Source organism: Dendropsophus ebraccatus, chromosome 9 (genome assembly GCF_027789765.1).
Source record: "Dendropsophus ebraccatus isolate aDenEbr1 chromosome 9, aDenEbr1.pat, whole genome shotgun sequence".
Lineage (NCBI taxonomy): Eukaryota > Metazoa > Chordata > Amphibia > Anura > Hylidae > Dendropsophus > Dendropsophus ebraccatus.
Genome location: NC_091462.1, coordinates 4,857,790 through 4,873,461, shown reverse-complemented (window position 1 = coordinate 4,873,461; position 15,672 = coordinate 4,857,790). Strand labels below are relative to the sequence as shown.

The window sequence follows — 15,672 nt, the reverse complement described above, 5'->3', positions numbered from 1 at the left end:
TAGGAGATAGATAGATAGGAGATAGATAGATAGATAGATAGATAGATAGATAGATAGATAGATAGGAGATAGATAGATAGGAGATAGATAGGAGATAGATAGATAGGAGATAGATAGATAGGAGATAGATAGATAGATAGATAGATAGGAGATAGATAGATAGGAGATAGATAGATAGGAGATAGATAGATAGATAGATAGATAGATAGATAGGAGATAGATAGATAGGAGATAGATAGATAGGAGATAGATAGATAGATAGATAGATAGATAGATAGGAGATAGATAGATAGATAGATAGATAGATAGATAGGAGATAGATAGATAGGAGATAGATAGATAGATAGGAGATAGATAGATAGGAGATAGATAGATAGATAGATAGATAGATAGATAGATAGATAGATAGATAGATAGGAGATAGATAGGAGATAGATAGATAGGAGATAGATAGATAGATAGATAGATAGATAGATAGATAGGAGATAGATAGATAGATAGATAGATAGATAGATAAATAGATAGATAGGAGATAGATAGATAGATAGATAGATAGATAGATAGATAGGAGATAGATAGATAGATAGATAGATAGATAGATAGATAGATAGGAGATAGATAGATAGGAGATAGATAGATAGATAGATAGATAGATAGATAGATAGATAGATAGGAGATAGATAGATAGATAGGAGATAGATAGATAGATAGATAGATAGATAGATAGATAGATAGGAGATAGATAGGTAGATAGATAGATAGGAGATAGATAGGTAGATAGGAGATAGATAGGAGATAGATAGATAGATAGATAGATAGATAGATAGATAGATAGATAGATAGATAGGAGATAGATAGATAGATAGATAGATAGATAGATAGATAGGAGATAGATAGATAGATAGATAGATAGATAGGAGATAGATAGATAGGAGATAGATAGATAGATATATAGTCCAGTCGTATTTCCAGCGGCACCACCATTCAGTTTCAGAGTCCGAGTGCCAGCCGGATAGTATCTGACCGACGATACCGATAGCTAAGCAAAAAACAATGTCCAGCAGCACTTCAAGTGAAAAATCTTCAGTGATTTATTCCATAAACTTCATAAAAAACATAGGTGCAGCACAGCAAATTAACAGGGATATGATGCGACGTTTCGGTGGCCTCCGCCACCTTTTTCAAGCATGCTTGAAAAAGGTGGCGGAGGCCACCGAAACGTCGCATCATATCCCTGTTAATTTGCTGTGCTGCACCTATGTTTTTTATGAAGTTTATGGAATAAATCACTGAAGATTTTTCACTTGAAGTGCTGCTGGACATTGTTTTTTGCTTAGATAGATAGATAGATAGATAGATAGATAGATAGATAGATAGATAGATAGATAGGAGATAGATAGGTAATGTGACGGTTTGGAATAACATCTGTGAGCTCATTTCTCGGCCATGCTGTCCGGATGTCATGTGAGGGTCATGCTGGGTTAGGCCGGCGGCCGGCACTGGAGGGGTTAACCCTCTCTGCAGCTGTCAGGGACTCTCTGGAATATTCTTAGTATCTGAAGAGCAACTGTGACTGGAGTGAGACTCTCCAAAAATGTTGTTGTCGCCCACTACACAGCCGCCCTGCCCCCGCCCGACCACAGCCGCCATGTCGCACCCACTGTAAGGTTCCTGATCAGTAGTTGGTGCGGAACCCTCCCTGACATCTAATCTGCTTAAAGGGACAGAACATATAGTAAACTCCAGCCCCTGGTACCATCTCTATCATGTAGGGTTCTGACTGAGATACAGGGTAACAGTGATCTGCAGAGTCACATGACAGAACAGCTTTCCCAGAACCCTGAGCGGCAAATCTTCCACATTATGTGCTAGAACACGTCTGACCCCTCAGAAGCGCCTGAATCATGTGGGACGTGTCATGGCGGCTGCACCCGTCACCCAAATATTCTAAGAAATATAGAACAACTCTAGGACGTCTGCTCTAACGTCTCTGTGCTGCTCTGTTCCTCTGTTATTCCTCCTCACAATGTAATTGACAAGTGGGTGTGGCCAGTTGGGGGGAGTGTCCCTCTTACACTGTCCAGTCAGTAGTGACTGGACTGTCCGGACACACAGAGTGTTGTCAGCCATTCATTCTTACATTTCCAGGAGGGATAACAGAGGAACAACACAAGGAAGAGTGATAAGAAACAACGTCCACGGCTGAATCAGATGAAAAAACCAGCGGCTTTCTGGCAGAAACAGCGCCCCCCATTACCAGAGCAGTTACGCTGCAGTACAGTCCATGTGCTGGTGTTTAGGTTTTTTTTTATGTTACATTTTATATATTTATGTGTTTTTGTGTTTTTGTACCCCCCCCCCTCCTGCAGCTGATGCAGCACATCGCACAGACGTGCAGCCCTGATAGCAGCCTCCTCTGCCTGTTATCTGTGCGGCTGTGCGCCCCTCCCCTCCTCTGCATCCACAACCCTCTGACACATGTTTTTCCTCCATAGAGGTCAGGAAACTGACGGTGCAGCCGGAGTCCTGCGCCCTGAGCACAACAAGCCGCAGCCCTGAGGGACCTGGGACCATGTCCACACCTGAGAAGAGTGTCACCGCTGCCAGCTGTGAGTATGGGCTGAGCGTGACCTCACACGCAGAGGCTAACCCCTTCACTGCCCCACACACTCACACATGTGCAATGGGGGGGCAGGCATGAGGCCGGTGTCACACACACAGTCACACATGTGCCAAAGGGGGCAGGTACCAGCAGGCTGGCGTGTCACCCTGGACTACTGTGTCGCCCCAGACTACAGTGTCACCCCAGACTACAGTGTCACCCCGGACTACAGTGTTACCCCGGACTATAGTGCCGCCCCAGACTATAGTGTCACCCCAGACTACAGTGTCACCCCGGACTATAGTGTCACCCAGGACTTCTGTGTCACCTCAGACTATATTGTAATCCCGGACTATAGTGTCACCCAGGACTACTGTGTCACCTCAGACTATAATGTAATCCCGGACTACTGTGTCACCCCGGACTATAGTGTAATCCCGGACTACTGTGTCACCCCGGACTATAGTGTTACCTCAGATTACTCTGTCACCTCAAACTACTGTGTCACCCAGGTTTATAGTGTCACCCAGGATCATAGTGTCACACCAGACGACTCTGTCACCCCGGACTATAGTGTCACCTCAAACTACTGTGTCACCCTGGACTATAGTGTCACCCCGGACTACTTTGTCACCCCGGACTACTGTGTCACCCAGGATTATAGTGTCACCCAGGATTGTAGTGTCACCCAGGATTGTAGTGTCACCCAGGATCACAGTGTCACCCAGGATCACAGTGTCACCCAGGATTATAGTGTCACCCAGGATTATAGTGTCACCCAGGATCACAGTGTCACCCAGGATTGTAGTGTCACCCAGGATCGTAGTGTTACCCAGGATCACAGTGTCACCCAGGATCACAGTGTCACCCAGGATCACAGTGTCACCCAGGATTATAGTGTCACCCAGGATTATAGTGTCACCCAGGATTATAGTGTCACCCAGGATTAAAGTGTCACCCAGGATCACAGTGTCACCCAGGATTATAGTGTCACCCAGGATCACAGTGTCACCCAGGATTATAGTGTCACCCAGGATCATAGTGTCACCCAGGATCACAGTGTCACCCAGGATTATAGTGTCACCCAGGATCACAGTGTCACCCAGGATTGTAGTGTCACCCAGGATCGTAGTGTCACCCAGGATCACAGTGTCACCCAGGATTATAGTGTCACCCAGGATCGTAGTGTTACCCAGGATCACAGTGTCACCCAGGATCACAGTGTCACCCAGGATCACAGTGTCACCCAGGATTATAGTGTCACCCAGGATTATAGTGTCACCCAGGATTATAGTGTCACCCAGGATCACAGTGTCACCCAGGATCACAGTGTCACCCAGGATTATAGTGTCACCCAGGATCATAGTGTCACCCAGGATCACAGTGTCACCCAGGATTATAGTGTCACCCAGGATCATAGTGTCACCCAGGATCACAGTGTCACCCAGGATTATAGTGTCACCCAGGATCACAGTGTCACCCAGGATTGTAGTGTCACCCAGGATCATAGTGTCATCCCAGACTACTGTGTCACCCCGGACTATAATATCACCTGGACCTGGACTATAGTGTCACCTCTCTATCACCACCTCCTGTTAAAGGGAACCAATCACCTCAAAAACGCATATCCAGATTTTGAAATGTGCTGTTAGCCCACACAGTATCACACCTGCCACACATGTTTTCATAGCCTCCTTGTCTCCCCCGTGTAAGCCGCAAAGTAACTTTATAAAACTGGCGCCCTGTATGCAAATTACCTCAGGTAGTCATCTGGGCGGTGTGCGGCTAGCAGGTAGTCATCTGGGCGGTGTGCGGCTAGCAGGTAGTCATCTGGGCGGTGTGCGGCTAGCAGGTAGTCATCTGGGCGGTGTGCGGCTAGCAGGTAGTCACGGTCCCCTGGGCGTTTCTCTGCTGTAATCAAATGGCCGAGTAGCTGTGACGTCACTCGGGAACGCGCCGTGCCAGATGTCGGCGCACCTACATTCTGACGCTGACGCGCATGTGCAGTACAGCCGCTTCCATTACGGCTGTACTGCACCTGTGCAGAATAGCGTTGAACTCAGTGTGAGCTGGAGATCACTGAGTGTGAGGCTATTCTGCCGCGGCGCAGTACAGCCGAAATGGAAGCGGCAGAACATAGGCGCGCCAACGTTGGGCACGGCGCGTTCCCAAGTGACGTCACAGCTACTCGGCCATTTGATTACAGCGGAGGAACGCCCAGGGGACCGTGACTACCTGCTAGCCGCACACCGCCCAGATGACTACCTGCTAGCCGCACACCGCCCAGATGACTACCTGCTAGCCGCACACCGCCCAGATGACTACCTGCTAGCCGCACACCGCCCAGATGACTACCTGCTAGTCGCACACCGCCCAGATGACTACCTGCTAGTCGCACACCGCCCAGATGACTACCTGCTAGCCGCACACCGCCCAGATGACTACCTGCTAGCCGCACACCGCCCAGATGACTACCTGCTAGCCGCACACCGCCCAGATGACTACCTGAGGTAATTTGCATACAGGGCGCCAGTTTTATAAAGTTACTTTGCGGCTTACACGGGGGAGACAAGGAGGCTATGAAAACATGTGTGTCAGGTGTGATACTGTGTGGGCTAACAGCACATTTTGGATATGCGTTTTTGAGGTGATTGGTTCCCTTTAAACACTATTGTAATTAGTGATCCCCCCAGTTGTATTAGTGATCCCCCCAGTTGTATAAGTTATCCCCCCAGTTGTATTAGTGATCCCTCCAGTTGTATTAGTGATCCTTCCAGTTGTATTAGTGATCCCCCCAGTTGTATAAGTGATCCCCCCAGTTGTATTAGTGATCCCCCCAGTTGTATTAGTGATTCCCCCAGTTGTATTAGTGACCCCCTCAGTTGTATAAGTGATCCCCCCAGTTGTATTAGTAATCCCCCCAGTTGTATTAGTGATTCCCCCAGTTGTATTAGTGATCCCTCCAGTTGTATTAGTGATCCTTCCAGTTGTATTAGTGATCCCCCCAGTTGTATAAGTGATCCCCCCAGTTGTATAAGTGACCCCCCCAGTTGTATTAGTGATCCCCCAGTTGTATTAGTGATCCCCCCAGTTGTATTAGTGATCCCTCCAGTTGTATTAGTGATCCCCCAGTTGTATTAGTGATCCCTCCAGTTGTATTAGTGATCCCCCCAGTTGTATTAGTGATCCCCCAGTTGTATTAGTGATCCCCCCAGTTGTATTAGTGATCCCCCCAGTTGTATAAGTGATCCCTCCAGTTGTATAAGTGATCCCCCCAGTTGTATTAGTGATCCCTCCAGTTGTATCAGTGATCACCAGTGTAGTATCAGTGACCCCCTTTGTTGTGTCAGTGATCCCCAGTTGTATAAGTGATCCCTCCAGTTGTATTAGTGATCCCTCCAGTTGTATTAATGATCCCTCCAGTTGTATAAGTGATCCCTCCAGTTGTATTAGTGATCCCCCAGTTGTATCAGTGATCCCCAGTGTAGTATCAGTGACCCCCTTTGTTGTATCAGTGATCCCCAGTTGTATTAGTGATCCCCCCAGTTGTATTAGTGATCCCTCCAGTTGTATTAATGATCCCTCCAGTTGTATTAGTGATCCCCCAGTTGTATTAGTGATCCCTCCAGTTGTATTAGTGATCCCCCAGTTGTATTAGTGATCCCTCCAGTTGTATTAGTGATCCCCCAGTTGTATTAGTGATCCCCCCCGTTGTATTAGTGATCCCCCCAGATGTATTAGTGATCCCTCCAGTTGTATTAGTGATTCCTCCAGTTGTATTAGTGACCCCCCAGTTGTATTAGTGATCCCCAGTTGTATTAGTGATCCCTCCAGTTGTATTAATGATCCCTCCAGTTGTATTAGTGATCCCCAGTTGTATTAGTGATCCCCCCAGTTGTATTAGTGATCCCTCCAGTTGTATTAATGATCCCTCCAGTTGTATTAGTGATCCCTCCAGTTGTATTAGTGATTCCCCCAGTTGTATTAGTGATCCCCCCAGTTGTATTAGTGATCCCCCCAGTTGTATTAGTGATCCCCCAGTTGTATTAGTGATCCCCCCGTTGTATTAGTGATCCCCCCAGTTGTATTAGTGATCCCTCCAGTTGTATTAGTGATCCCCCCGTTGTATTAGTGATCCCCCCAGTTGTATTAGTGATCCCTCCAGTTGTATTAGTGATCCCCCCGTTGTATTAGTGATTCCTCCAGTTGTATTAGTGATCCCCCCAGTTGTATTAGTGATCCCCCCAGTTGTATTAGTGATCCCCCCAGTTGTATTAGTGATCCCCCCAGTTGTATTAGTGATCCCCCCAGTTGTATTAGTGATCCCCCCAGTTGTATTAGTGATCCCCCCCGTTGTATTAGTGATCCATCCAGTTGTATTAGTGATCCCCCCCGTTGTATTAGTGATCCCCCCAGTTGTATTAGTGATCCCCCCAGTTGTATTAGTGATCCCCCAGTTGTATTAGTGATCCCCCCAGTTGTATTAGTGATCCCCCCAGTTGTATCCACTTCCAGCCAAGAATTTGTCTGTCCAAGCAGAAATACAAGTGCCATCCTGAGGTCCTGAGGTCATTTATTCGGTAATCTGCCTGTGATGTACAGACTAGAGATGAGCGATCCTCGAGCATCCTGGAGTCCATCCCAACCTGAACGTTCGGCATGTGATTAGCGGTGGCTGCTGAAGTTGGATAAAGCCCTAAGGCTATGTGGAAATCATGGATATAGTCATCGGCTGTCTCCAGGTTTTCCACGTGCTCGAGGGTCGCTCATCTCTAGTACAGACGTAATATAGATGGAGCGGCTTCATCTCTATCCACACACAGGATGGATCCCAGGACGGTGTATATCTGTGAGTCCAGATAAAGAAACAGCAAGCGCTGCAGAAGTCCAGTATCCTCCGCCCAGTACAGACCTAGCAGAGCCGCATGTGTAGGGAAGGGGTGAGGCGTGTGTGTAGAGTCAGACACTACACATGATGGGTCCTCCATATGTTGCCTTGCTCTGTGCTATTGTCTCTTAAAGGGGTTATTCAACAATTTTTTTTTTCTTTTAAATCAACTGGTCCCAGCAGGTTGCAGAGATTTGTAATTTCCATGTCAGGAACTGTCCAGATCAGAAGAGGTTTTCTATGGGGATTTCCTGCTGCTCTGAACAGTTCCTGACATGGACAGAGGTGGCAGCAGAGAGCACTGTGTCAGACTGGAGAGAATACACCACTTCCTGCAGGACATACAGCAGCTGATAAGTACTGGAAGACTGAAGGTTTTTCAGTAGAAGTAAATTACAAATCTCTTGCACTTTCTGGCTGCAATATTTTGAATATTTTAAAAGAAATTTTTTATTTGGTGAACAATCCTTTTAAGGGGCTGTTCACACCATGTTTTTGTTATCTGTAAAACATATACTGTATATGTCATAATGGTCACAAGGGCGCATACTGGTTGTCACCACAAATTTTTGGACTAAGGAGTGCTGCACTACACATCTTTGTGTATATAGATGTACATAGATAGACGTATATAGTTGAAAATAGATGTACATAGATAGACGTATATATAGATGTACATAGATAGACGTATATATAGATGTACATAGATAGACGTATATAGGTGTATATAGATAGACATATATATAGATATACATAGACGTATATAGTTGTACATAGATGTACATAGACGTATATAGTTGTATATAGATATACATAGATGTATATAGTTGTATATAGATGTACATAGATAGACGTATATATAGATGTACATAGATAGACGTATATATAGATGTACATAGATGTATATAGTTGTATATAGATGTACATAGACGTATATATAGATGTACATAGATAGACGTATATATAGATGTACATAGATGTATATAGTTGTATATAGATGTACATAGACGTATATATAGATGTACATAGATAGACGTATATATAGATGTACATAGATGTATATAGTTGTATATAGATGTACATAGACGTATATATAGATGTACATAGATAGACGTATAGTTGTTTATAGATCTATATATCTAGACGTATATAGTTGTATACAGACGTATATATTTGTGTATATAGACGTATATTGTTATAGCCGCACACTCCATTGTGTCAACTAACAGGTTCTGTGCAGCCAATATTCACTGAATAGCGACCACAGAAAACTGACATGTCCGTTTTTTGCGGGGCCGCTAGCGATCCATTGTGTTGCCGTCTATAGAATGACGGCCGGAGTGTATACACATAGTATACACATAGACGGCAACACAAAGTAGGTTTCATATTAATCACGGCCGTTGTTGCAAATCGGCAACAACGGCCCATGATTAATATGAAATTTACCTTGTGTGAACATGGCCTATAGCTGTATTTGGATGTATATTGTTGTATATACAGTAGATATACAGTATATGGCTGGGTTCACACTACGTATAGAGACCGGCCGTTCCGTGACCCGACTTGAGTGACTTGAGTACTGGCCGGATGATCTTTCGGTCGCAGGGTTCTGATGTGGGCGCATCAGCGCGCGCCCGCATCAGTACCTCCCATAGCACACAGTGAAGCGAGTGGCCGTATGGGATCCCAGCCGGAGCGTGTACGATGTGTGTACGCTCCGGCCGGGATCCCATAGCTTAATAGGCTGTGTTCCGCTGCACTAAAACTACGGCCGTTGTTGCCATTGGCAACAACGGCCGTAGTTTTACGTAGTGTGAACATAGCCTATAGCTGTATATTGATGTAAATAGTTGTATAACGATGTATATAGTTGTATATGGGTGTAAGTAAGTGTATATAGACATACAGTATATAGCTATATATAGATGTGTATATATATTGAATTTATTGGTGTATATAGACTTATTGGTATATAAGCTGGAGAGAAACACGTCGGGCGCAGCGTCCTGCAGTGATTGATGCTGCGCTCCCCTCGCCGCCGTATGTTCAGCTCTCACCCTCCTCCCATGGACACAGTCCTGGGGCCGGGGGGAAGCGGAGCCGCACGTTGTACCATGTCCTGGAGCCGCCACCATCACACTCCATTACTTCCCCATCTGTCCTGCCATGGCCGAGCCGTCTATCTTCCTGCTAATATCTCCAGGATGTTCCTGCATCCTGTCCCGTCCCCGGAGCGGAGCCGCAGGTCAGGACACTCACAGAGGAAAGAGGGTCCACAACTAAAAGATCCCATCCATCCATCAGTGAGATCTGCTCCTGGGAAAGCTGGGTGACAAGCGATATAATCATAGCTAAAGATACACAGGCCGGTATATACATCCCTATGTATACAGGAGACATATACATCCCTATATATACAGAGGAGACATATACGTCCCTATATATACCGGAGACATATACATCCCTATGTATACAGGAGACATATACATCCCTATATATACCGGAGACATATACATCCCTATATATATACAGGAGACATATACTTCCCTATATATACAGGAGACATATACATCCCTATATATACAGGAGACATATACATCCCTATATATACAGGAGACATATACATCCCTATATATACAGAGGAGACATATACATCCCTATATATACAGGAGACATATACATCCCTATATATACAGGAGACATATACATCCCTATATATACAGGAGACATATACATCCCTATATATACAGAGGAGACATATACATCCCTATATATACAGGAGACATATACATCCCTATATATACAGGAGACATATACATCCCTATATATACAGGAGACATATACATCCCTATATATACAGGAGACATATACATCCCTATATATACAGGAGACATATACATCCCTATATATACAGGAGACATATACATCCCTATATATACAGAGGAGACATATACATCCCTATATATACAGGAGACATATACATCCCTATATATACAGGAGACATATACATCCCTATATATACAGGAGACATATACATCCCTATATATACAGGAGACATATACATCCCTATATATACAGAGGAGACATATACATCACTATATATACAGGAGACATATACATCCCTATATATACAGAGGAGACATATACATCCCTATATATACAGAGGAGACATATACATCCCTATATATACCGGAGACATATACGTCCCTATATATACAGGAGACATATACATCCCTATATATACAGGAGACATATACGTCCCTATATATACCGGAGACATATACATCCCTATATATACAGGGGACATATACATCCCTATATATACAGGAGACATATACATCCCTATATATACAGGAGACATATACATCCCTATATATACAGGAGACATATACATCCCTATATATACAGAGGAGACGTATACATCCCTATATATACAGGAGACATATACATCCCTATATATACAGGAGACATATACATCCCTATATATACAGAGGAGACATATACATCCCTATATATACAGGAGACATATACATCCCTATATATACAGGAGACATATACATCCCTATGTATACAGGAGACATATACATCCCTATGTATACAGGAGACATATACATCCCTATATATATACCGGAGACATATACATCCCTATATATACAGAGGAGACATATACATCCCTATATATACAGAGGAGACATATACATCCCTATATATATACAGGAGACATATACATCCCTATATATATATACAGGAGACATATACATCCCTATATATACAGAGGAAACATATACATCCCTATATATACAGGAGACATATACATCCCTATATATACAGAGGAGACATATACATCCCTATATATACAGAGGAGACATATACATCCCTATATATACAGGAGACATATACATCCCTATATATACAGGAGACATATACATCCCTATATATACAGGGGACATATACATCCCTATATATACAGAGGAGACATATACATCCCTATATATATACAGGAGACATATACATCCCTATATATACAGAGGAGACATATACATCCCTATATATACAGAGGAGACATATACATCCCTATATATATACAGGAGACATATACATCCCTATATATACAGGAGACATATACATCCCTATATATACAGGAGACATATACATCCCGATATATACAGAGGAGACATATACATCCCTATATATACAGGAGACATATACATCCCGATATATACAGAGGAGACATATACATCCCTATATATATACAGGAGACATATACATCCCTATATATACAGGAGACATATACATCCCTATATATACAGGAGACATATACATCCCTATATATACAGGAGACATATACATCCCTATATATACAGAGGAGACATATACATCCCGATATATACAGAGGAGACATATACATCCCTATATATACAGGAGACATATACATCCCTATATATACAGAGGAGACATATACCTCCCGATATATACAGAGGAGACATATACCTCCCGATATATACAGAGGAGACATATACATCCCTATATACAGGAGACATATACATCCCTATATATACAGGAGACATATACATCCCTATATATATACAGGAGACATATACATCCCTATATATACAGGAGACATATACATCCCTATATATACAGAGGAGACATATACATCCCTATATATACAGGAGACATATACATCCCTATATATACAGGAGACATATACATCCCTATATATACAGGAGACATATACATCCCTATATATACAGGAGACATATACATCCCTATATATATACAGGAGACATATACATCCCTATATATACAGGAGACATATACATCCCTATATATACAGGAGACATATACATCCCTATATATACAGGAGACATATACATCCCTATATATACAGGAGACATATACATCCCTATATATACAGGAGACATATACATCCCTATATATACAGGAGACATATACATCCCTATATATACCGGAGACATATACATCCCTATATATACAGAAGACATATACATCCCTATATATATACAGGAGACATATACATCCCTATATATACAGAGGAGACATATACATCCCTATATATACAGGAGACATATACATCCCTATATATACAGGAGACATATACATCCCTATGTATACAGGAGACATATACATCCCTATATATACAGAAGACATATACATCCCTATATATACAGGAGACATATACATCCCTATATATACAGGAGACATATACATCCCTATATATACAGGAGACATATACATCCCTATATATACAGGAGACATATACATCCCTATATATACAGGAGACATATACATCCCTATATATACAGGAGACATATTCATCCCTATATATATACAGAGGAGACATATACATCCCTATATACAGGAGACATATACATCCCTATATATACAGGAAACATATACATCCCTATATATACAGGAGACATATACATCCCTATATATACAGGAGACATATACATCCCTATATATACAGGAGACATATAAATCCCTATATATACAGGAGACATATACATCCCTATATATATACAGAAGACATATACATCCCTATATATACCGGAGACATATACATCCCTATATATACAGGAGACATATACATCCCTATATATGCAGAGGAGACATATACATCCCTATATATACAGGAGACATATACATCCCTATATATACAGGAGACATATACATCCCTATATATACAGGAGACATATACATCCCTATATATACAGAGGAGACATATACATCCCTATATATACAGGAGACATATACATCCCTATATATATACAGAGGAGACATATACATCCCTATATATACAGGAGACATATACATCCCTATATATACAGAGGAGACATATACATCCCTATATATACAGGAGACATATACATCCCTATATATACAGAGGAGACATATACATCCCTATATATACAGAAGACATATACATCCCTATATATATACAGGAGACATATACATCCCTATATATACAGGAGACATATACATCCCTATATATACCGGAGACATATACATCCCTATATATACAGAGGAGACATATACATCCCTATATATACAGTATACAGGAGACATATACATCCCTATATATACAGGAGACATATACATCCCTATATATACAGAGGAGACATATACATCCCTATATATACAGGAGACATATACATCCCTATATATACAGGAGACATATACATCCCTATATATACAGGAGACATATACATCCCTATATATACAGGAGACATATACATCCCTATATATATACAGAGGAGACATATACATCCCTATATATACAGGAGACATATACATCCCTATATATACAGGAGACATATACATCCCTATATATACAGAGGAGACATATACATCCCTATATATACAGGAGACATATACATCCCTATATATACAGGAGACATATACATCCCTATATATACAGAGGAGACATATACATCCCTATATATACAGGAGACATATACATCCCTATATATACAGGAGACATATACATCCCTATATATACAGGAGACATATACATCCCTATATATACAGGAGACATATACATCCCTATATATACAGGAGACATATACATCCCTATATATACAGGAGACATATACATCCCTATATATACAGGAGACATATACATCCCTATATATACAGGAGACATATACATCCCTATATATACAGGAGACATATACATCCCTATATATACAGGAGACATATACATCCCTATATATACAGGAGACATATACATCCCTATATATACAGGAGACATATACATCCCTATATATACAGGAGACATATACATCCCTATATATATACAGAGGAGACATATACATGCAGGAGATGCACTGGGGCCATATTCGGTGTCACCCAGTTATCTCTGTAGAATATTGGGTGTTGTTCGCATTGGAAGAAAGGCGCGGCTCAGGAAAATATGTGGAGAAGAAGAAGCCCAGATCCCCCTCACCCCCCCCCCCCACACACACACACACACACACACAGACTGGGGGTCCCACACGGACATAGTCAAGCTCCTGGGTGAAGAAGCTGAGTGTCTCAGATGCAGCAAAGCTGAGTGTGTATGATGTAGTAGAGCTGAGTGTGCATGATGGAGCAGAGCTGAGTGTCAGATGCAGCAAGGCTGAGTGTGTCAGATGCAGCAAGGCTGAGTGTGTCAGATGCAGCAGAGCTGAGTGTGTCAGATGCAGCAAGGCTGAGTGTGTCAGATGCAGCAAGGCTGAGTGTGTCAGATGCAGCAGAGCTGAGTGTATCAGATGCAGCAGAGCTGAGTGTGTCAGATGCAGCAGGGCTGAGTGTGTCAGATGCAGCAGAGCTGAGTGTGTCAGATGCAGCAGAGCTGAGTGTATCAGATGCAGTAGAGCTGAGTGTGTCAGATGCAGCAGAGCTGAGTGTGTCAGATGCAGCAGAGATGAGTGTATCAGATGCAGTAGAGCTGAGTGTGTCAGATGCAGCAGAGCTGAGTGTGTCAGATGCAGCACTGACATAACGTTGTGCACCGACACTAGGAGGATCATCCATTTAGACTTTTTCTGTGCAGATCCTCCTTCCCTCTGAACCTTCTCTCTGAGTCAGTAGAACGTAGCAGAGCTGAGATTGTCATTGGATCTTTGGTTTTACATAGGACTGCAGGTTTGTTTTGTACTCATGATGTCGGCCCATGGAGTCGGCCTGGGTTATACGCCATGATGCTATGGAATTACAATGGCGTAGAATCGAGTCAGAACACATCAGCCGTAGAATAACTGACTCAGCTCTGCTACATACACTGTACCTGGGGACGTGCTCAGTGAGTGGCTCCCTCCATCTGCTCCGTCATCTTTTACATCATTTATCTAATCTGACCCAGAGTTATGATGACTGAGTATTCACTGGGTTATTTCCACAGCGTTTAGGACAGGTGCGCGGTATACGCCGTATCCTCACCTTCTCCACATCCCGGGACGTCGCCGCAGATTCTTATCCTGTTACATTTATTAATCAGAGCAGAAAGAAGGTGAGAAATTCTCTGTAAGCAGAAAGTCCCCGATCCCCCCCATCCTGAGCTACAGCGGAGGCCGCCTGCTCACCGGGGACCCGCACACCATCTGCCGCCACATCCTCTCACCTCACCTGATCCATAATTAACACTGTTTACTATACAATGTATTCCTGGAGA

At 42.8% G+C, this 15,672-nt stretch overlaps 1 protein-coding gene across 1 annotated transcript in view; it reads left to right on the top strand.

The window, feature by feature from the left end:
* The first annotated feature begins 2,466 nt into the window (after nucleotides 1-2,466).
* GYPC (glycophorin C (Gerbich blood group)) overlaps nucleotides 2,467-15,672 on the top strand; it is a 41,254-nt gene continuing 28,048 nt past the window's right edge. Inside the window, exon 1 of the mRNA XM_069982404.1 lies at nucleotides 2,467-2,609. Within this exon, the coding sequence (XP_069838505.1) occupies nucleotides 2,573-2,609 (37 nt within the window). The 5' untranslated portion in view covers nucleotides 2,467-2,572. The remainder of the gene's footprint in view (nucleotides 2,610-15,672) is intronic.